Genomic DNA, 23386 nt, shown 5'->3' with positions numbered 1-23386 from the left:
GTGTCAACATGTGCTGCTGCACACAGGTGAGGTCTCCTACCTGTTGTTTGGCTCCCACCTCCGAGCAGCAGCCACTCTCCTCCCCGCTCTGACCGCCTCTCCTGACGAGTGTCCTCGTTAAAACACGGCGGTTAGTCCTCTTCAAGCCTCCAGCACCGACTGCGACATGTTGCAAGTTTACTCCGCAGTCACACGTCGGTCCCTCTCAGCCATTTATACCGTGAGAAGCTGCGACACATTCACCTCCAGATACCCGTCGCCTCGGTGTTTCTGCTCGGTGTAATAAAGTAAAGTTCCTCGGTGAAGTATGGAGATAAAAAGTGTTTGTGCTCCGGAGCGGACTGAGGAGCAGCTTCGGCTGGTAGATAATTGAGTGTCTTCCCCCCTCCGATGCCTACTGGCGTCTCCGTGTAATCAGATGCTGCTCACCACAATATCCATTCATCCTATTACACTGTTTAACCCTTCACTGTCTGTGCACGGCTTTATGGTGCCTTACAGGACCGTCGGAAAAACCGGAACTGTAAACAAAGAACAAAAAAAAAAAAAAAAAAAACTCCTCACTTGAGCATTACTGTATCTGATAGAGTAAATGAATACATACATAAAAATTCAAATAATTTTTTAGAGAAAAAAATAAATTTAATGGACCTTTATCTCTAAGCATAGAATAGTTAAAAATATTTTCATTAGTTGATATTTAATCCTACATTTATTTTCAAAGTCAATTTATGTTATGCTTGTAAGATGACTTGGCTTGTTAATTGTAAAATAAATAAATAAATTAATATTTCCCTCTACATTCAAACCAAAAATAGTACAGTTTGCATTATTATTAAGAGTAGGTATATAAAATATGTTTTAAAAATAATCCTCCAAAGTCTAGCTAAAATTAATTTAGTGAATATTTACATGTGCTAAATAAAAAAATTAATTTACCTGTAAAAAAATAAAAATAAAATCCCTTTATCTTTAAACATAGCATACTTTAAATTATTAATGGTAGATGATAAAACAAAAATGTTTGTTTTCAGTGCATTATGTGGTGTGTAAAAAATAAACTTCACAATGTTCCTTTACCTCTAAACCAAAAATAGTATAGTTTGCATCATCATCAAAGTACAGTTAAAATTATTATTAGTCAATATTTAGATGTGCAAAATAAATTTGCCTGTAATTTGAAAAACCTTTTACTTCTAAACATAGCATACTTTAAATTATTATTAATGGTAGATGATTAAAAATTGTTGATTGTCAATGTAATATGCTGTATGCCTGTAAATTAGTTTGTAAATTGTAAAAATTAAACTAAAAAATTAAAATTAGTTAAAAAAAATAAACCTCCAAAAAATAGTGTAGTTCACATTATTATTAAAAGTAGATATATAATAATTAAAAAAATACTCCAAAGTATAGCTAAAATTATTACTTGTCAATATTTAGATGTGCAAACTAAAAATAAAAAAATTAAAATAAAAAATCCTTATAATCTCCTTTTACCTCTAAACACAGCCTACTTTAAATCATGATTAATGGTAGATGATTAAAAATATATTTTCGATGCATCATGTCAGTTGTAAAAATTAAGCTTTACAACGTTCCTCTTTCTCCAAACCAAAAATAATATGGTTAATGCTATTATTACAAGTGGGTATTTAAAAAATATTTTAATTTTTAAGCCAAGCTTTTGAATGCTTGTTAGATAAATGGGCTCCTTAGAAAAAGTAACAAATATATAATCTTCCTGCCCTATTACCTTCAAACATAGTATCATTAAAGCTGTTATTAACAGTGATTATTTAAACACATAGTTATTATACAAGCCTATTCATATCATGTTTGCAAGATAAATTGGCTTGTAAATAAAGGAATTAACTATATAAACCTCCAAACAAAATTATATTTTACATTTTTATTATCAGTGGATATTTAAATCTGATTTTATTTACAAGACAATTCATTTTACACAACCAACACTGCTTCCAGTAGGCCACACATACTGCCACTCAGCCTGTCTTATCTCATGCTTGCAAGATGAATAGGCTTGTACACTGAAAAAATACCTCCCTTTACATTCAAACTAAATATAATATAAGTAAAATAATTGTTTAAAAATATTTCTTAAAAATAATTTTATTTCCTTTTATTATTTTCAGTCAGAAAACACATTTACATTAAGCCAGTATATTTCTGAACATTAGTCAGTTATCTACAGCAAACAGCAAAGTCACAAAGAATTGCAACACACATCACCGGTACACCTGTCTTAATTTTTGATTTCATGTAGGTCTACGTGTTTTCAAGTTTAATATTATTTGTGATTTAAATACAAAATCTTAAATACATTTCAACCAACACGCTAAACAATGGAAGTCTGAGTTCTCGAGGGGTACTTGAAGGCACCATTAACCGGGACCCACCGCCGATGGAACTGGGTTAATGTTCTCTGCCACACACACACAGACACACAGACACACACACAGACACACACACAGACACACACACACACACACAGACACACACACACACACACAGGTTAATAGGTCACAGAAAATGTATGATTTTAATGAAATGCATCAGTCTGGAAATTAAATTAAAATATATCATTCTCACACCCGTACAGTTCTTCATCTCAACACACGGCATATTCCTCTTGTTTACATTAAATTAAGACTTTCCAAAGCAATTAGATTTTGTATTCATAGATAAAAATTTGCTTTACAAACAGCGCCACCCTCAGGACACCAGCATAATCACAAAAACACTGCAAGTGAAGTGTAATATTGGTGAAAGCACATTTTCAAATCATCTCTTCAGTCTCTCATAATAGCTGGAATTATTACAGTTTCACTCAACAAAAAACTTTAAGCTACATTAATATAATACAAAATATCAAATATAGCCAGTGGTGTAACATGTCAAAATTACAAATTTATTTTTAATTCAAGAAAAAGGACTTAATTCTTCATAGAAAAATAATCTCAGTCTCCTCTCAGCAGTGCAGTGGTGGAATGTAACTAAACATACTTAAGTACAGTTTTGAGTTACTTGTACTTTACTTGAGTATTTACATTTTTGGCTGCTTTATATTTCTACTCCATTACATGTTGGAAGCAAATATTGTGCTTTTTCTCCATAATAAAACAAATATAAATCACCTAATAAATTATGATATATTATTATAGGTTTAGCTACCCAGCAGCATATAAAACAATCAAAATTATTCCAACATTTACCAGCTGCAACATTAAAGTGGTGAACTCATGAATGCATCAATAACTATAATCTAGTGATATATATTTTTTATTATGAAATGGGCCATTTTGCATAATGAGTACTTTTGTTACTTTACTATATTTACTATATTTTCATGTTATCATTATTGTACTTTTCCTTAACTATGATTCTGAATGCAGAACTTTTACTTGGCAGGTATTTCTACACTGTGGTATCACTACAATTACTCAAGTAATAGACCAGGATACTTCTTCCACCACTGAGACTCAGCTAAGAGCTAAGGAGCTGAAGCTGATCTCTATTCATGTTAAACTCTGACGGTAGTTTAAACAGTATTTCAGCAGGATTCAGGCAGAAGAGTGGCTCCCCACACCATCACAGCTCCTCCGCTAACAGCGATCTGAAGTTCTTCAGCTCTCTGATGCTTGTGGAAATCCTGTGGGACGATTCATGGAGAAAACTTTAATGAAATGTAAATTTAGGCTCCGAAAATCTGCAGTGTTCATATTTCAGGGGCTGCATTGGAGCCATAATATAGTTTTAGTTTGTTCATTTTATCCTTATCTAAACACAAGGTAGATATAAATATACACGTGCAGTTGTTAAACTGAATACAGGATGGAGTATTCATGTGTGGAGTACAAATAGGTAAGCTCCAGGTAGTGGAAATCATGTGTGGAATGGGAAGCAAACTGTTTGACTGTGTTATGTAAGCCTGTCGTGAAAGCATGAAGTATCAGCGTGGAAAACTGAATTTGCTGAATGGAATAATGATTGAATATGGACAATGATGATGCCCTTCTTATGGTGAGCATGTGTATATTGTACTTGAATGCACTTTATGTGTCTTTCTGCAATGTGTATGTTCATGTGGCAGCTTTAAAATCCAAGACAAATTTCCCTGAGGACAAATCAAATAATCTTAAATCCTGATATATGATGCAGACAGACACTCTCACCTTCCAATGGCATTGAACAGGGAGACAATCTCTTGTCGGCTGAGCTGGAAACTGGGTCGCTGGACGCTGGATGTGGGCAGAGCTTCAATCTGTCGCTCTGAAAACAAAATCTTTAGCGATGTTCCTAATCCCTGGGTCTGATGACGAGAGAGAGACAGAGATCAAAACAAGGCAGCAAATCACAATTGTAGTGTAAGACACATACAATGGCCTGAACGCATCATTTAACATTTATACACAGATCAGCAGTGGTGGAGGAAGTACTGACACTGCACTGTAAAAACAGTTACCAGTTAAAGTCCTGCACTGGAAATGTACTTAAGTAAAATTATGTAAGTATGTGGGTAGTTGAGAATTTTTTGAAGTGCCACAGTCCCACAGTAGGTGGCAGTCAGCATGCCCTCAGTTTGAAACAGCAGGTAGCAGTAGCACCACAGAAGCTGACCAATGTTCTGCTGTGTGAGTGGGACGGCAGCAAAATGTATTTTAGCCAGCTACAAAAAATCAACATCAGTCTAATTGTACACTATATTTATGATATTTTCCCCGTTTTACCCTGCTGTCACACAGCCTTTAACGACAGGGGAACTGAAGCCATTATCTACACTCTCTTCAGAGCTAGACTCCTTTGACAAAAACAGTAATTTTACGCCCCTTAACAAAAGAGTTGCTGATCAGCTGCTGCCTTGATTGGTTAGTCTGTTTGTGTTATTGTGTGACTTTGGTGTTTTAAAGGGTTAGTTAAGATTCACCAAAGTCACACAATAACACAAACTTATTAACCATTCGAGGCAGCGGTAGACCAGCAGCTCATGTTGTCTGTGAGGTAAAATTACTGTTTTTGTCAATGGAGTCTGGTGACTTTGAAGTGAGTATAGATAACAGCTTCAGTTCACTGTTGAAAAGGGCTAACTGACAGTAAGGTAAAGCAGTGACACATTTCTAATATAGTGTACACTTGAACTGATACTGATTTTTTTTTTCCAACTCTGTTTTTTTTGGGATTTTCAAAGTTAAACAAGTCAAAAATCCAAAAACAAAAAAACCCTAAAGGCTGAGTTGTCACACATATATAGAAAAAGACACGTTTGCAAAATTTTATATTTACAGGTAAAATGTAGCATTCTATTTATCGTTCAATTTAAAACAATAAATAATATAAATAAATAAATAAATATTAAATAATTAATAAATAAATAACATTTAAAAAAGAAAAAAAAAGAAACTATGATATAATATAGATATTTTTAGGTGGCTAGAATACATTTTGCTGCTTCCTGTGTTGACAGCAGTACATTGCTTCGTACAGTACATTGCTTCGTACAGTACATTGCTTGTTGTAGTTGGCTGAAGAGGAGCTCATGTTAGACTATTAACTAATCATCATTTTTATGTCATGGATTCATCTGCTGATATTTTTCTCCACTGGTTTGTATGAATTCAGAAAACTGTGAGAAATGCCGTCACAATTACCCAAAGCCCACAGTGACACCTTCACAATGTGTCCGAACCTTAAGACTATATAAAAAAAAAAAAAAATTGAAATGATAAAAGGAAAATCAGCCAATCTTCACATTTGTGAAGCTGGAGTCATTTAAAATTCCTAATCAAATATCAACAACAAAATATTTTATACACCCTTGATGTGTGTTGTATACAGAAATCTTAATTTATACAGTACCTAAAAAATGTAGTGAAATAAAAAGTACAATATTTCCCTGTGGATGTTGTGGAAGTTGAAGTATAAAGTGACATGAAGACATAAAAGACTCAAATAAAGTACATGTACCTCAGATTTGTACTTCAGTACAGTACCTGAGTAAATGTAACTTAGTTACACTCCACCACTGCAGATCATACTACTCCTCATGCTGAACATCATTAATATAACTGCTGTAATAATGACTCGCCTGCAGTTTGCCCCACAGTCGACACTTGAAGCAGCCCACACAGTCCATGATCCTGGAGATGTTGAGGAAGGCCAGTCGGATGTCCTCCTGAAGGAAACACACTCATGTCACTTTAATGACCAAAGAAAAACTGGTTTATAAGATAATAACAAAACTGGGGGGTGTAGATAATGACTTGATTTTAATTAGAGTGTGAACAAGTCCTTCATCGTCATTTAAGAGGAGTCTCTACACAGTCTTAAATATTCTTCTCATGCCCACAAAGACCTGCTGTCCATGTTAAAGAATCTGGGAATTATCCAAAAAGAGGTCTGAAATGGTTGCTGACCTTCAGTTTGGCACCTTCCTTTTCATCCCCAGCAAATAAAGACGTCTCATCGAAGTGCAGAGGGAAAGATCTGGAGAGGGAAGTCTGGTTATACAGTGAATGTGACAGCAGCACAGGAAACAACACTAATGAGAAGTAAAGAAATGTCACTGGACATAATGGGCTGCTATTTGAGTTTTACTTTCTCTGTTCATCTGTACTTATTTCCATCTTGTGCTGCTGCAACAACTAACCCTCCAGCCCAGTCACCAGAGGAAAACGTTGCCATTACACATCTCTGCAAACCACGGATATGTTACAATTGCATGTTTCATTATGTTTCCTATCAACGTCAGGTGGTGTAAGGCAGGGGTTGGCAACTTTTACTATCAAAAGAGCCATTTTTGACTAAAAATAATGATAAAAAAAATCTGTGTGGAACTGCAATACATATCTGAGGCTTTTAATAAAGGTAAAACAGCCCGTGAAGTCCAAATCAGGCTCTACTAACAGTCTAAATGAACATTCATTCATTTACCACAAGGTGGCGATACTGCAGGACACTCTTTATGATCATTTGGTACTCGAACTTTGCAGAGCTGGCAGTGACAGCAAACAAATCTGTCCAAGCATGACTAAAGTCTCTATTTCATTCTGAGACTTTTACTTTTTTGGATTTAGCATCCGTAGACTTGACTTTTGTAACACAGCTCTCTCTGGCCATCCTACCAAACTCATTAACAGGCTTCTAATCATTCAAAACTCTAACCAAATCATCCGACTACACCGGCTCTCTGTTCAATAGCAAGTTGACTACAAAAACCTTCTGCTCACCTTCAAAGCCCTCCACAACCTAGCCCCCACCTATCTCTCTGACCTTCTCCAGGAATACACCGCCTCCCACTGCCTGTGCTCTTCCTCTGCTGGTCTCCTGAGCATTCCCACCTCACGCCTCAACACCAGGTGCCAGGGCTTTCAGCTGCACCGCCCCCAGGAACTGGAACTCCCTACCCCCATACATCCGACAGTCTGACAACATAACATCCTTCAAATCCCATCTCAAAACCCTCCAGTTCAAGCTGACTGACTATACTATTTAACAACCTTACTGTTTTTATTACAGTGTGTGTGCCCAGTTTGTATCTGTTGCCTCAGACTGACCGGGCCAGCTGCAGGATCTCCAGCAGCAGCTCTTTGTGTCTCTGGTCCTCCTCCGGTCTGCCGGTGTACAGCTGGAAGGACGGCTGCTGGAAGAAAGGCAGAACTTTGGCCAGCGCCCGCAGCTCGATCAGGAACAGGAAGTAGAGGTTGCGGAGCCTCTTGGGCCCCTCGCCGGCCGTCAGCTCTGAATCAAAACGCTGTCTGAACTCCGACACGTTGTGACCCCACTTCTTCTGGAACCAGCTGTCTGAAGGAAAAAAGGAATTAACAGAGAGAGAGTTTACCTTTTTTGGATTCTCCGTTCCATATGGAGGCATGCAAGAAAAATAAAGATTTCCTTAAAGTTTTCGTCACAAATTTAAGGAAACATGCAGGGAGTAATTGATAATATTTTGACTGACATTCACTCCGTCTCTGTCCTCGCTGCTGACTTATTGTTTTCCTCATGAATCAAAAGGTAGAATGACTGAATGAGTCAGTGAGGGTTTGTGACAGTGTTCTCACCATCCAAGAGGTATCTGGCGCTCAGGTGTATGTTGATGCTGGCATGGAGGCCGGAGACAAGCCGGTAGAAAGCCCTCTTCTCTACACACTGACCTGAGAGAAAGAGAGACACAAACACACAGAGCTGACAAAAACTGGACAAAAAAAAAAACAAAAACAAAAAACAAAACAGTTTTCCGCTGTTCAGATGAAGATGTCAGCTCACCTTCCAGCCAGCTGTAGAAGGTCTTTGCTGTAAATAAGTAAACACAATGTTGTTGTAACTTGTCAGACACACACAGGCACAAAACTACAGTCCAAATAAAGTGGATCATGGTGCAATGAGACACTAAAGGCCCCTTACCTTCATTTCCTGAGCTGCTGTGGAACGAGTTGGGAATCAGAGGTCGCTTGATGGTGTATGGTCTGTGAGGGGGAAGTAAAAGAGAGACAGTGATGAAGCGTGATTCATTCATGCATTCATTCATTTCACACAACTCATGAAGTATAATCAAAGTCTTATTTATCCAGTTGTGTGTTCAGTACTTCACACACACATGCATTTTTATTAAAACATTACAATTGTGTTGTATTACACTTAATTATTCAAGTAAAAACAACTGAAGCTAATCAAGTTTATTTCATTATTCATCAAAATAAAGACTTAGTCTTGTTTTATCTGTGTTTTAGGGTGGAAGTTTCTTATGTTAGATACAAGAAGTCAAAATCTAAAGATCATCCACTATTCTGAGCTGTATGTATTGCATCATCCTGTGAGTGTTTACTTGAAGCAGTTCTCCTCATAGATGCTGTTCCAGATCTGCCAGGTCTCTGGTCCTTTGTAGCCCGTGTAGCGCTCCGGGTTCAGCAGCAGGTCGACATGCTGAGAGTCCGGTGACTCCTCGTCTAGAAAACAGCAACACTTCAGTCAGCTGTAAGACACTATAACGACGACTTTTTCTCACCCAAGTTTGATCCCAAACAAATAAAACTAAAGTAAAGGGTGGAGACACTAGCAGACACCTGTGTGGCACACTAACAATAACCCACCAAGGTCAGACAGTAATGATTGAACTGAAATAGTTTTAAGAAATCTAAATACAAAGAAACTGATCTGTGTTGCATTAAATGACATGAAGTACTTATACATTCTCTGGTGTTGCTTGTTACTTACACATCCTTTACATCATGTTCCCTGAAAATACTCTTCACAATATGCTGTTATGTTTTCTAAGAATGACAAAGCTCAATGTTATCTTCATGTTCCCTAAAAATATATTTGTTTCCTTCCCTACATTTCCAAAAACAAATATATTATCCTTATGTTTCAAAAATGGTTTATATTCTTTTGATTCCCTAATAATTCAATATACTTTTCATCATGTTCCCTAAAAATATGCTTTACAATATGTTAACAAAACATGTTTTTCTCCCTTCAGATGTTTTCCTTTTTATTCATATTTAAAAAAAGATGTATTTTATCATTATGTTCCCTTAAAAAGATTATATTCCTTCAGTTATGTTCCCTAATAATGCTATATGTTCCCTAAAAATATTCCTCACACTATGTTCTCTGAATTTCCATTATGTTTCCGAAACATTTTTCAATCTTCTAATTGTGGTCCCTAAAATTTATGAATTGTTTACATTGTGTTCCCAAAAATATTGTAAATTTTCATCCTTAGAATTTTTTTTGGGGGGGGGGGGCATTTTAGCCTTTAATTGACAGGACAGACAAGTGTAAAAGGGGGAGAGAGAGAGAGGGGGAGTGACATGCAGGAAATGGCCACAGGCTGGAGTCGAACCCAGGCCCCTGCGGCAACAGCCTTGTACATGGGGCGCCTGCTCTACCACTAAACCACTGATGCCCCGTAAATTTTCATCCTTTACAATCCCTACAAAACAGTCTATTCTATTCTTCCTTTATTCTTAAGTCTTAACATTAATTTCATTAACACATGGTGTAGTTTTACCATCATATTCCCTATTCTTTTTTAATTTGCATATCAAAACCACTACGTATGCTGATAACAGCAAATACAGAGGATAACTTCTTGGAATATGTAAACCTAAAAAGACACTGCCATGTGTCAATCAGTTGGTCTGTGTTTTTTATTTGTAATTAACTATTCTATCATATATGGAATATGACATCTAATTTCATTCATCTTCTAACCGCTTCATCCTCTTGAGGGTCGCGGGGGAGCTGGAGCCTATCCCAGCTGACATCAGACGAGAGGCAGGGTACACCCTGGACAGGTCGCCAGACTATCGCAGGGCTGACACATAGAGACAAACAACCATTCACGCTCACATTCACACCTACGGACAATTCAGAGTTATCAATTAACCTGGTCCCCAATCTGCATGTCTTTGGACTGTGGGAGGAAGCCGGAGTGCCCGGAGAGAACCCACGCTGACACAGGGAGAACATGCAAACTCCGCACAGAAGGGGCTCCCACACCCGGGATCGAACCGGCAACCCTCTTGCTGTGAAGCGACAGTGCTAACCACCACATCACCATGCTGCCCAACATCTAATTTACTAAATAAAAATGCATAAAAGTTTGTTTTTGTTTGGTCAGTAAGACATTTGCTCTGCTGATGGATTGAAACGTACCGTCAACCACGCAGAAGCGTTCGGCCTCATCGTCGTGTTTGCTCCAGTTGAGCAGAGCCTTTCTGGTCTCGTCACTGGACATGAAAACAGAGACATCTGTTAGTTCAACTTCACCTGGTCAGCTCAATTATTGTATTATATTACACACAAACTTCAACAAGACCCAGTATCAATAACAGTGTGAATATGTATATTATCTTAATGTTTGCACAGCGATCTCATACTGTTTAATATCTTGACCCACCTTAAAGAAACATCCACAGCTCCGAGATGCTCCGCCTGCTCACAATCAACTGGCTGCTCATTTACTTCTGCTGAATACTGAATATACACACACACACAAATACAAACAAACACAATCGCATAATTTATGATATTTTATATATGGATATCAAAATCTGGTTTAGGCATTTGAGGATTTGGGGCCACTAATGAGTGCTATAGAAAAATCTTTCCTCAAATACTTAAATTATGGTTTTAAAAAATGAACACATCCTGACTGACTCACCTTGTGGTGTGGGGAGGACCTGATCCCTTCTGGCACTTCATTCTGTGGACACACAAGAGTTTAATGAGTCTGATGTGAATACAGGTGAGTGTTTACAGCAGGTAGAAGAGGTGAGAGGGAGGAACTCACAGGAGAGCAGGGCTTCACAGCACAGTGCTTTAGACCACACTGACTGCTCGACGTCCAGAACGGACACTCCTTGTTCAGGTTCACCTGCAGAGGATCAACACAAGTCCTCAGCAACACACAGTAAATCTATATGTATGTATGTGTGTGTGTGTGTGTGTGTGTGTGTGTGTGTGTGTGTGTTATCCATCAGGTCACCTCACCTTGTAGAACCTGAAATAGTCCGACTCCAGAAGAGTTTGAAGTTTGGGGAACAGCTTGTCGTTGTTAAAGCCATCGATGGTCTCCACATCACACGTGCAGTCGTCCAGGTCTCCTGTGACCTTTGTTAGATAGATAGAGGGGAAACACAAACAGCTTCTTATCCTCTGAGATGATGACTGTAACTGTAGTTACTTTTCAAATTAAGATTTTACGGTCACAGCTCTGGCTGTGAACATAGTGTTTTCCCATTTCCCTAGTGTTTCCCTGCCCCCCTCCCCTTTCTGTCTCTGTGTGTATATGTGCCTGTCTCTGGAGGGCAGGGCTACTGCAGTCAAGCACCTGGCTGAACTTCATCAGCCTCAGTACAAGAGCCCAAGCTTCACCTCCACTATTAATAGAACTATTAATAGTTTGAATATTTATTTATCCTAAGTGTTGTTAGTTAGATTTTTCTAACGTGATTCCTCCTTGTGTTTAGATTTTTGCCAGTGTCTTCTCCTCATGTCAGTACACTCCAACGACCAGTTCAGAGAGGACTCTTCAACCTGTCTACAGCCTCCATTTACTCAGCCTTGATCATTAAGCCTTGTGCCAGCACCTTGTGCTACTCATAAGCTCAGTGAACTCTTATTCTGCCTTTTGAGTCTGTTTTTGGGTTCCATGTATTACTACATTAACATTTACATTAAAAAATGTACAGCTTCTAAAAGATGGAGGGAATTTGGGTGGAAGAATTTAATCCGCTTTTTTACCACACCATACATAAAAAAATAAACAAGTGGGCACACAGCAGCAATGCTGGAGACAATGCGGGCAGTTGAATGCCAATCATTCACATATTTTCTGGTCATGTATAAAAATACAGCCATTCTGAGACAGGGTTACTCAGATTCTCGAGGATATTTTATGATACAAGATTCCTAAGGATCTCCGGATTGTTTGATACCAGGTGACATAATTCTAAAGGAGGACATGCATCTCTTCAAAATCTTGACACTTGCATGTAAAAAGGCCATTACAGGGAGCTGGTTGAAGGGTGACCCTCCAACATTAGAGCAGTGGCTGGACATCGTAGAGGAATTATACTCCATGGAAAAATTGACTCACTATCTAAGGACTAAAGCAGGGATCCATGAAAAACGCTGGACTAAATGGACAGCATTACAAGACCAATTATGGGTCGTATTCCCAGCTGACATGATAAAAATAAGTCACTAAGTTAAAAAAAGAAGGAAAAAAAATACAGTGTGTTAAAGACTAAACCAGTGGTTGATCTAGCTTGGCCCCATTGTCATGTCACAGACATCTTTGAGGTGTTGATAAGACTTTTCTCCTCTTAACTTCTCAGTTGATTTTATCTAAACAACTGTTTGATTCCCAAAGAGATCAAATCTTACAGCATTCACATAAAAATCAAATATGAGTGGAAAAAACTGAATATATGTATTTGTGCATCAGAACTTTGTTTTTCCTTCTTTCCTCTCTCATTTATCATCTCACGACCCTCGGATTTATCTAGTGACCATTTAGAGTGCCCTAACCCCCAGGCTGGGAACCACTGGACTAAACTACCACACTTTACTGTTGAAACCAGTTAAAACCAGCTGCACTGACCACTGCTTACACATTGATTCATCAGTATTAATAATCTAACATAGTGATCTTGGGGTGACTAATAACTCTGACTACACAGATGTCAGCGGTAGAGGAAGTATTCATATATTTTACTTGAGTAAAAGTAGCCACACTGCAGTGAATAAATACTCTACTGCATTCATAATCTTACTCAACTAGAAGTACAAAAACATACGCATCAAAATATACTTAAAGTACCAAAAGTAAAAGTACTCACTGTGCAGGGAGGGGCATTTCTGAATCACATGTATGATGCATTGATTTGTTCATCACTTTATGATGCAACCACAAAGGGTGGAGGTCATTTTAACTACTTTATATACTGCTGAGTATCTTAAGCTATAATACATCTTACTTTATTAGCTGATTTATATTGTGGTTTAATAATAAGAATATTTACAGTAACTTAAGCTGTCACATAAATGTAGTGGAGCAAATATTGCCCTCTAAAATGTAGTGATGTACAACTATTAATGACATAAAATGGAAATACACAAGTTCAAGTCAGTTCAAGGATTCCTACAATTATCTACGTTCCCCTGACACCTATAGGCCTGTTATATACACTTTAAAAAAGCCTGTAGGCTATAATTTACTCTACACGTACCTTTTAATTACTTTCGCACGTGGATGTCTTTCAAATCAACACACAGATGTATTAAAGAGTGTAAAAGTTCCATTACAACAGAAGCTACAAGCAGGATGCTGGTTCCGATGACTAAAAACAAATACCAGGTTATTTAAGTGTCGCTCACCTGACAGAAGCACCTGCTGTCTGCACATCCGGTCACCTGGAGGAGGAGCAGGAGGACCACCAGCTTCATATCCGCCTCTCCTCTGTTTTAAACTACCCTATATATATATATATGTATAAAAGAGGAAAGCTTCACTTCAGTAGTTTAACAGCAGAATGAGGCTGTGAGCGGTGAGAGGAGGTGAGCTCATGTGAAGTGCTGCTTCCTGCCACTTCCTCATTTCCAGTCCGCTACGTGTAATACGTGACTTGTTGATCAGCTGCGTTACTCACACGTTGTCACACTCACTGTAACTCTCACTGTGCTCACATGTAAACACAATGACCGGATATCTGTTTTTATTTATTTATTTATTTATTTATTTTAAACTGGAAGTGAATTTTCTTCCTGTTCGCTCTTAAAACTCTCCGAGTGAAACCATGAAGCCTACTTTCTTCATTTATTATAATACACTAAAACAGAATTTATGCATCGAAAAAATATCAAAAAATATATATTTTAAAATGCAATTAATTATACATGTTTTTAATAGGCCTAAAACGAAACAAACGAACATTTTACAAACTTATAGCCTGCGGCGTTATTTCACGACAGGATAATGTGAGTTCGCTAATTTTGTAAAATGTTATTATGTTTTTAAAGTGTCTACAAACCTGCTGATTATCAAACTCAATATAATTTTCTCCTGTTTTATGACATTTAAATTTATTTTTATATGTTTATGTGCAGTTCAGTTTCAAGTATGTGACGTCTCTGTGATGTAATACCAGAGGCAGCCACACAGTGGAGCTATACGACACGGATTTATGTACCTTTACACTTAAAGGGACATCCCACTGAAATAAACTCATCAACAAAATGTACTAGACTTTAAAAAGAGAAAGTAAAAATACTCATTTATGCAGTAAAATTTTCTCTATCTGTGTTTTATTATTACACATGATGGTTTGGATTAATATTACTGCTACATTAATGTGTACGGTGCATTTCGCTGCTGTAGATGTTTAAGGTTGTGTTTATCTCAATTCCTTTATATACCATAGTGTAGTTTAATCTACAGCAATGCATCATATCCTATAAAATAATCATATGTCTGTCCTGTCAACTTTTCATTGTGTCAGAAAAACAACCCTGTTTTCAGCTTTGTGATGATGAATTTTCCAGCTGATCCAAGAGGGTTTTTAAAGAGTTTATTTATCTTAAATTATCAACACATAAAGGAAGAGCACATTTAGGCCTACTTGTAATCAAGTATTTTTATAACGTGGTAGTAGTACTTGTGCTCAAGTAAAGGATCTGATACTTCTTCTGCTCCATCATCCAAGTGAAGTAACAGTAGGCCAAACACTTTTTGAGTGCAGAGGGCTTAAATCTTTTACATAGTGACATATTTCATGAACTCATCAGAGGTGGAAGAAGTATTCAGATCTTTTATTTAGCGACTATAAAAGTAGCGATAATGCAGTGTACAAATACTCCAAGAAAAATTCCAGCATTCAAAATCTGACTTGGATAAAAGTATAAAATTAGTTTGTTTGCATATGTAGAAAGGCCAGTTTAAGAATTATATTACTGGATTATTGATGTATTCATTTGTAAACATCATCTTAATAATGCAGCTGTTAAAGGTGGATCTAATTGTAATCCATTTATATACAGCTAGGTTAATTTATAACAATATCCTAAACAAAAATTAAATTGTTGATTATATGTTGTATTCATAATTTTAATCTGAAAAGAAACTAGTAACCAAAAGCTTTAAATGTAGTGCAGTAAAAACTACAATATTTCCCTTCTGAAATGTTGTGGAGTAGAAGAATAGGGTAATTTAAAATGGAAATATTCCAGTAAAGTACAAGTATGGCAAATTGTATACTTTAAGCGATAGTCCGGATTTTTTGAATTGTGGTTGTATGAGGAACTAATCCATAGTCAATATATTACCTATACAGTACATGTCAGTCAGTACGCCCTCATGAAAGCTAAGCAATGCGCTGTTGTGGATGGGGTCAGCAATTAACGTATTTTAGCCACCTACAAAAAGTTCCACCTAAATAACAAATAATATCAGTTTAAGTGTACAGTATATTGTCAATATTTTTGCTGCTTTCCGCCAGATAGAGATTTACAATGTGAAACTGAAGCCCTTATACCTCTTTGATTAAGGTCAGACTCCACTGACAAAAATGATTAAACATGGCTGAACACAGGAGCTGCTGATCTACTACCACTATGTTATTGTGTGACTTTGGCATTTAAAGTCACACAATAACACTAACTAACTGATCGAGGCAGTAGTAGACCAGCAGCTTCTGTGTTCAGGGAGCCAAAATTACTGTTTGTGTCAGTGGAGTCCCGTGGCATTAAAGAGAGCACAGATGTGGAAGTGAAGCCGTCAACTGCTTCCCTGTCCCATTCCCTGAATGGGCTGTCTGATGGAGGGGTAAAGCGGTAAATATACTCTCAATATAGCATTCACTTAAACTGACACACTTAAGCTATTTATTGTTTCAGATAGGAGTTTTTTTAGTTGGCTAAAATTACATTTTGTTCCTGACCCCCCTCCACAACAGTTCACTTCTTAGCTTCTGTTTGGGCACTCTGGCCCTTTCTCCAAACTGGGGGCATGATGATAGACATTTACAGTAGGTAATACACTGAAGCGGGATTTATACTTCTGCGTCGAATCAATGCCAGACCTAGGCTCTGCGTTGACATAGAGCCTATGCTGTACCCTATGCTGTAGCCTGTCATGCACCTCCCCAGAAATACACATGGCAGCGACGCATTTTCAAGTCTTGTGTGTGATTTATCCTGGCTTCTTATGGGTAGAGGAAATCTTCACTAGTCGCTAGGCAAATTTATACAATGTAAAATGCCATAGGTTTGCGCTAATAACGTTAGCATGTTATATTTGTGAGGAAAATGTGTCCAAATAAAGACAAATGCTTTGTCTGTGAATTGAAATTGTCGCTGTTATGCCATGTTTAATGTGTGTTTAATGTGTGTTTTGAATCAACTAAACTTTACAGCACTTTACAGAAACCCCACTAGTGACTAGTGTTGTGGAGGTGTGACTGCAGAGTGACACAGACACACCACCACATCACAACAACGTAGGCCACGGCATAAGCTCTGCCTACAGAGCTGGTACACAAGTATAAATCCTGTTTAACTATGGATAAAACCTCAGACAACCCCACTTCAAAAAATCTGAACTATCCCTTTAAGTAGGCCCACAGTACTTCAGTATATGTAACTATTTAGTTACTTTTCACCCCTGAAATTCATCGTATGCTCCAGCCTATGTGAAATTATAATCTGTAAAGAAGTAACTGTAGCTGTGAAATGTAGTGAAGCAGGAGAAGGCATATAAAGTATATCACCTCACAGTGTACTGTCCATATCTGTATATCTCAGTGTGTGTTATTTAAACCTTCAGCTTCATGTCTGACTGAACTTTATTATGTCTTTATTCTTACCTTTTCTTGTAGTGTCGTCACACACACACACACACACACACACACTCCCTCTCCGCTCTCTCTCTATTTTGGTGCTTCCTCGCGCTGCCAAGCCCCTGACGTAATGCTCCGCTGTTAATGATTAGCATGTGGAAACGAGCAGCTCGAGCCTCCCTGCGTCAAGGCGTCCGAAACGTAGCCGGAAGTTGACATGGACCTGCCTTCAAAACAATAGCCACTGGCATTTGTCAAAGGATTGTTGGAGGTTACAAACAAGAAGAAACACCAAAATAGTGATATTAACTGCATGAATTCATTTTGTGTTGGCATAACTATGTGGCACAACTTGTGGGCGATCCATAGGGGTCCATAGCTCAGTCCATTAGGGACTTGGATTGGAAACCAGAGGGTCATTGGTTTAAATCCCTGTCCAGACCAAATATGGAGTTGGAGTGTGGACTAGTAGCTAGAGAAGTGCCAGTTCACCTCCTGGGCACCACCGATGTGCCCCTGAGCAAAAATCCCCAACTGCCTGGGGCTGTCCATGGGCATTCCCCCTGACATCTCTCCATTAAATGTGTAGGTACTGTTTGTGCATGTGTGTGTGTCATTTCGGCTATGTGTGTATGACAACAAAGTGAAAAAAATTTGCCCTTGAGGATTAATAAGGTATATCCTCTCCTTCTTCTTCTTCTTCAAAAAAAAAAAAAAAAATTAAAATGAAATAAAAATAAGTAAATAAATGAAATAAAATAGAAATAAAAATTACATAGATGAACAAAGCTCAACTATAACTCATCATGAAAAAGTCCTCAGTTATGGTTGATTCCTAATGCCACAGCTGTCCAGTTATAGCACAATGCCTGCAGTACTATAAGTCATAGTTGTCATCAATAGTCAGTTTTTTTCTGTTTTATTTATGTTTCTTAATTAATATGGTACTGCTTTCATCTTGTCTTTTGTTGATTGTTATGCACCAAAACACCAAAGCAAATTCATTGTATGTGAAAACGTACTTGGCTATAAACCTGATTCTGATTAACAACACACACTTGATTGTATTTTATATTTGAAATTGTGCATACAAAGCTACATGGCCCCTTCATCTATATGCATCCCACCAAGACTGAACCCTACTGTTGTCCTGTTAATATTTTATTACTATTATTGTTAACCTGTTTATATTTTATCTTCATATATTTTCTATTTGCACATGTTCCTGCTATACTGGAAAGGGCTGCACAACCATATCCCTCGGGATACATAAAGTTCTGTCTTAGCTTAAAAAATACTGCATCATAATCACAGCCACCATAGAACTTAAATTAAAAGCCTAGTCCCAATTAAACACCCAGTCTCTTTTACTAGCCGGGCGTAGCTACACATTTTGACCAATAAAGGCCTGTCTCAATTAGATGTATTGTTGACTACCCAATTGAGCTAACAGTAGTTAGCAATTAACTTTTGTCAATATGGAGATGCTACACATTGTTACCCCAGTTCATTTCATTTCACTGAAACCATGAACACCAGAGAAGACCCTGATTCAAGTGGTGACTCCCTACCTCTGAACATTGGACAGGTAACGTTATGTTATTGAGAATAAATGCTTGAGGTCTAATTGTTAACTTGCATTTTCTAAAAAAAAAAAAATACATATTCAAATCTTGAAGGTTCATTAAACATGAACAAGGATAAGTATTAATACACGAGAGTAAACTTGATAATAAATGCAACAAAGCCTCCACAATGTCACAGAGTAAATATTACATAAAGTATACCAGACTATAGTTAAATTACACTCCATCCTACCAAGGCTGTATCCTATAAACTCTCCTAGGCACCAGTGTGAAAACAGATGTGCCTTCGTTTTAAATTCTCAATGGACTTTTGTTTGGCTTCGCCGCACTGCAGTACTTTACTTTGAAAGCCGTAACCGGAAGTCACGCACAGCTTCCGTTCATCTTGACCGTGGTCGTGGGTGCTTTAGTCCAGAGCAGCAGAGCAGCCCGTCTGCTGGGGAGAGAGACAGAGGAAAAGTTAGTCAAGATGGCAAATCCCACAGACCCGGAGTGAAGGGGCACCGCTCCCCGAAAAAAGAAGCAGAGCCTGCCGCCCGTCCTGAGACAAACCCAACGATGCTAACGGCTCCAGGAGGTGAGGTCGGTTAAGCGTTCTCCGACTATTCAAACATTCAAACTGAAGTTTCTGAATCTGCTTTTTGTCGTTGTTTTGTCCTCTCTCCTTTTCGGCTTCAGTATTTATCCAAAAATACTACCTTTACCTTATATTAGAGTCAGACTTTATGTTAAAATCACGTAATTATACCAGTTGACTAGTTAACGCTTTGTCATTTGTGAATCCATAGCCGTTAATGTTGGTCGCTTTGCTAACGGTGCTCCGTATTACAACTTTACGAACGTTAACTTGCGTTAAAGTTACACGGTTCGTCCGTTTGAAAGTTCCAGAAGGTAAAATGGAGGGAGAAATTTAACTTTATATTTATTCTTTTAACAACTGCTCTCTCTCTCTCTCTCTTTCTCTCTCTCTCTCTCTCTCTCTCTCTCTCACACACACACACACACACACACACACACACACACACATATACATATCCGCCAACGGTCATTCCCTGTGTGCTGATGAAGCAAAGTGACAGTTTTAGACAGCGGCTAACGCTCAGCCTGCTCCTAGGTTACTCCTCCGTGTTTCTTCTCCTCTGGCTCAAACTCACCACTACAGCCAGTCCTCGGTTTTAAAATACAGCTTCATAGGACTAACCTGTCATTAAAATAACGGAGGGAAGTCACTGCTAACGTCCATACAGCAGCACACAGCCACTGCCAACGGCCGCCGTCGGTAACCCGGCGTCCGTCCTTTGGAAAATTCCGGGATGCAGCGCCAGTAGTACCGACAGCTGTATTTTTAGGAATGGGTGGATACCAAAAGCGAAAATTATTTATTTTTGTCTCGGCGGTGAATGCCACAAGCCTATGCGCATAGGCGATGGCGAGGAGGCGACCTATAAATGCATGTATGAGTTTTTGAAGGCTGTTTCACCCCCCCATTGCAGCAGCAGCAGCACAAAGTCTGCAGAGCTGAAGCAACAGGGACACTGTCGCATTTCTAGTGAGGCTGTCTTCTCCAGTGCACTGTAAAAGTCATTGCATATGTATGAAAGAGAGGGAGAGGCGTGTACAAAGAGCTACAGAGAGCTTTGTCTGTTATAAATATGCTTTTTTCCTCCCCTAACTTCTAACATCCTCCTGCAGGCTTAAGAGGGATTCCCTGAAGAAAAATGCCAGTGAGGCTGAGGCTGATGTGACACAGCGTGTGCTGGAAGAAAGCTGACTCATCAAATATCAATCCCTCTGGGAGCGACTAAGCAGCAGAGAGCAGCTCATATCACCTAATGCCTAGCTAGAAGAGAGCCTTACCCCCCTATACACACACATACACACCAAAGGAGATTATCAGAGAGGAGAAGACGGTGCAGAAACCCCCCTCCAGCAGGAATATATCCAGCAGTGGCTGCGGGCGAAACAATTTTTGGCACCAGAAGGTCTAACAGTAACTGCAACAACAAAGCTAAGAATGGCATCACAGTGGTTCAGCTGAACCTCACCGACTGACTGACCCCTCCCTGTGTGTAGGGACAAACAACAAACAAACAGCTGATAAGACCAGCGTCATCCTCCATCAGTTTTACCCCAGACCATCAGTGTAAACTTTGGGGGAGGTTGCTCCTCTCAGCCCAGCCCCGGCACCACCACAGTCAGCCTGCCTTACCCCCGCCACGCAGACCATGATGTTTCGCGATCAGGTGGGCGTGCTAGCCAGCTGGTTCAAGGGGTGGAATGAGTGCGAGCAGACTGTGGCTCTGCTGTCCCTGCTGAAGAGGGTGAGCCGGACCCAGGCCCGCTTCCTGCAGCTCTGTCTGGAGCACTCTCTGGCTGAGTGCACCGAACTCCAGGTCCTGGAGGGAGAGGCAAACAACCCAGGTAGGACATTCAGCTTAAGTTTACTGTTTTCAGTTGAAATCGTTGTTGTATAAACGGGACCTCAGACACTGTCATCTGCGACGTCATCCACTAAAACATAATGAAGATACATTTACAGGCACTGACAGACCAGAGTCATCTAAGAAATACTTCACCCTGTCTAAATGACTATTTGTAAGTCTTTGTTTTTCTCACGTGAGTCCAGTAAATGAAGAGTCAAAAAATGCAGACAATTCTTGATGAATTGAAGTCATGGTGTTTAACAACAGCAAAACCGAAACAAAACATCCATTGGTAAACTCTCACACAACTCGTGCAGTATAATCCAAGTCTCATTCATCCAGTTATGTGCTCACTACTTCCCAAACACATGCATTTTGCTAAAACCCTACTATTTAAAACATGTCCACATAAACAATGCAGGCTCGTCGTTGTGTGAGACTGTTTATGTGAAAGTGTTTTAAATAGTAAGGTTCAAGCAATACATCTCCTGCACTACAGTAGTTGTGTTTCAGTTGAAATTCATCAATGATGCAGCACTTACGTCACATTACGTCTGCTTCAAGCTGTGTACTCATTTATTTTCTGGTCAGAAATAGAGACACAGTTTTCAAATTCACAAATCTTCCTACTCTTTTCTTTCTCTTGCCAACTCATTTAAAAATTCAGAGGGATTTCAAGGGCATGTTTTCCCAAAGGACTGTAGTTCCTGACCCTGGAACAAACACATACAGGCTCCACACAAGCATTAGAAGATCATTCCTGTCCAAAACATTCCTGCAGATCCATCAAGAGTAATAAATAGCTGAATCACTGATGGTATGAAACTGTGCAAAGTGTTGCGCTGAACTGTAGCCAGCCAGTAAATGACTGTGGAAGGAGGTTTGGGTCGTGTATAGTGTTAGCTCAGCTGGCACTGTGGCTGGCTGGAGATGTCAGTCATTCAGTCAGTCAGTGTGCCAGCCTATAGCGCTGTAGCTCTCTCTGGGTTGGTATCACGCCAAGGCACCCAAGGGGGGTTCTGGCTGGGATTTGTTGCATCAGACTGCAGCGTGGCCATGGAAACAAAAACCTTGGCAACCAACTGGGCTCATGAAAAATAGAAAGAAGTGCTGCTGCAGCTGCGATGGAGAGCAGGCGTCTGTGTGTACCTATGGCAACATCTGCATGCAGTAACACATCTGCTGGCGTACACTGGGGTGACATAATGGCCCTGCCCTGCAGTGACACTTACACATATGGCATAGAGTTTCCATCAGGGTTTTACAATGGGCAGTGGCTGCAGTTAATGCAGGCTGGTCTTTGTTATTGTTTAATATGAAGCTGGAGACATCAAAGCACACTACATGAAGTTCCCTAGTCGACCGCTCCCAAAGTCAGGCTGGTTCATACTGTCAGAGATCAAAGCAGATGGGAGTCATGGGGAGACAGTGGAGGGGGGTGACATCTTCTTACAACTCAACAACAGGTTTTTATCTCTTAGGTTATGTTTCAGAATACAGCGCATCATGTGTAAGTCAAAGAGACGCTGTCTTGGGATCTTTGTGTTGAAACTTGAGTCACAGTCCTACTCTTATATTCTGTGTGAATCTCAGCTAGCAAGACTCTGATTTATAGTCAAGGTGGAAATGATGAGGGGAATGCTTTTGGAAGAGGCTTGTTTTGGTTGTTTGTGAAAGATAACACAATGAAAAGGTCTGTGAGTTAAAAAATAATTTCACTTGTAGCATGTGACAGGTATTTGGTGATTGGCACAATGTACATGTCCACTGAACAGGCTGGATGGTTGTGGAAATAGAGGCATTTGTCATCAAGAGTGAGGGGCTGAACAGGAAGGCCTGTAATCCACATCGCAGTATTTTATCGCATTTGCCTTGAAGATGATACTGATTTAGTTTTAATTGACCTTAATTTATGAATACTGTGTTCAACATAAGCACTGTGGCTCTCTGAAAGTTAAGTGCACTGTAGCAGAGCAAAGAAATATGAACATATTAGCAAACATTTATGCAGCAAATG

At 39.0% G+C, this 23386-nt stretch overlaps 3 protein-coding genes across 8 annotated transcripts in view; 1 reads left to right on the top strand and 2 right to left on the bottom strand.

Moving 5' to 3' along the window:
* Positions 1-408, bottom strand: part of pacsin3 (protein kinase C and casein kinase substrate in neurons 3) — a 43059-nt gene extending 42651 nt beyond the window's left edge. The window contains exon 1 of one of the 2 annotated variants that reach the window (XM_033623327.2): positions 41-408. The gene's annotated coding sequence lies outside the window, so the exon portion shown is untranslated. The remainder of the gene's footprint in view (positions 1-40) is intronic. The other variant, XM_033623335.2, reaches the window with a different exon arrangement.
* Positions 409-2128: 1720 nt separating this feature from the next.
* On the bottom strand, positions 2129-14162 carry ero1a (endoplasmic reticulum oxidoreductase 1 alpha). The gene is made up of 15 exons (XM_033636105.2): positions 13906-14162; positions 11515-11634; positions 11315-11398; positions 11186-11227; positions 10922-10998; positions 10678-10751; positions 8843-8963; positions 8422-8483; positions 8284-8310; positions 8079-8171; positions 7575-7821; positions 6435-6504; positions 6107-6193; positions 4197-4333; positions 2129-3673 (listed from the first exon to the last, which is right to left on the bottom strand). The coding sequence occupies exons 1-15, from the start codon at positions 13972-13974 to the stop codon at positions 3613-3615; spliced, it is 1371 nt and encodes a 456-aa protein (XP_033491996.1). The 5' UTR covers positions 13975-14162; the 3' UTR covers positions 2129-3612.
* A 5163-nt stretch (positions 14163-19325) lies between these two features.
* samd4a (sterile alpha motif domain containing 4A) overlaps positions 19326-23386 on the top strand; it is a 66517-nt gene continuing 62456 nt past the window's right edge. For 2 of the 5 annotated variants that reach the window (XM_078173885.1, XM_078173881.1), the window contains exons 1-2: positions 19326-19523; positions 20639-21367. In XM_078173885.1, the coding sequence (XP_078030011.1) occupies positions 21172-21367 (196 nt within the window). In that variant the 5' untranslated portion in view covers positions 19326-19523; positions 20639-21171. Of the gene's footprint in view, positions 19529-20638; positions 21368-23386 lie in introns of all 5 variants that reach the window. The other 3 variants (XM_078173884.1, XM_078173890.1, XM_033623867.2) reach the window with 3 other exon arrangements.

Source organism: Epinephelus lanceolatus, chromosome 2, assembly GCF_041903045.1.
Source record: "Epinephelus lanceolatus isolate andai-2023 chromosome 2, ASM4190304v1, whole genome shotgun sequence".
Lineage (NCBI taxonomy): Eukaryota > Metazoa > Chordata > Actinopteri > Perciformes > Serranidae > Epinephelus > Epinephelus lanceolatus.
Note: the sequence above shows the minus strand (reverse complement) of the source record. Positions and strands in the feature narration are given on the sequence as shown.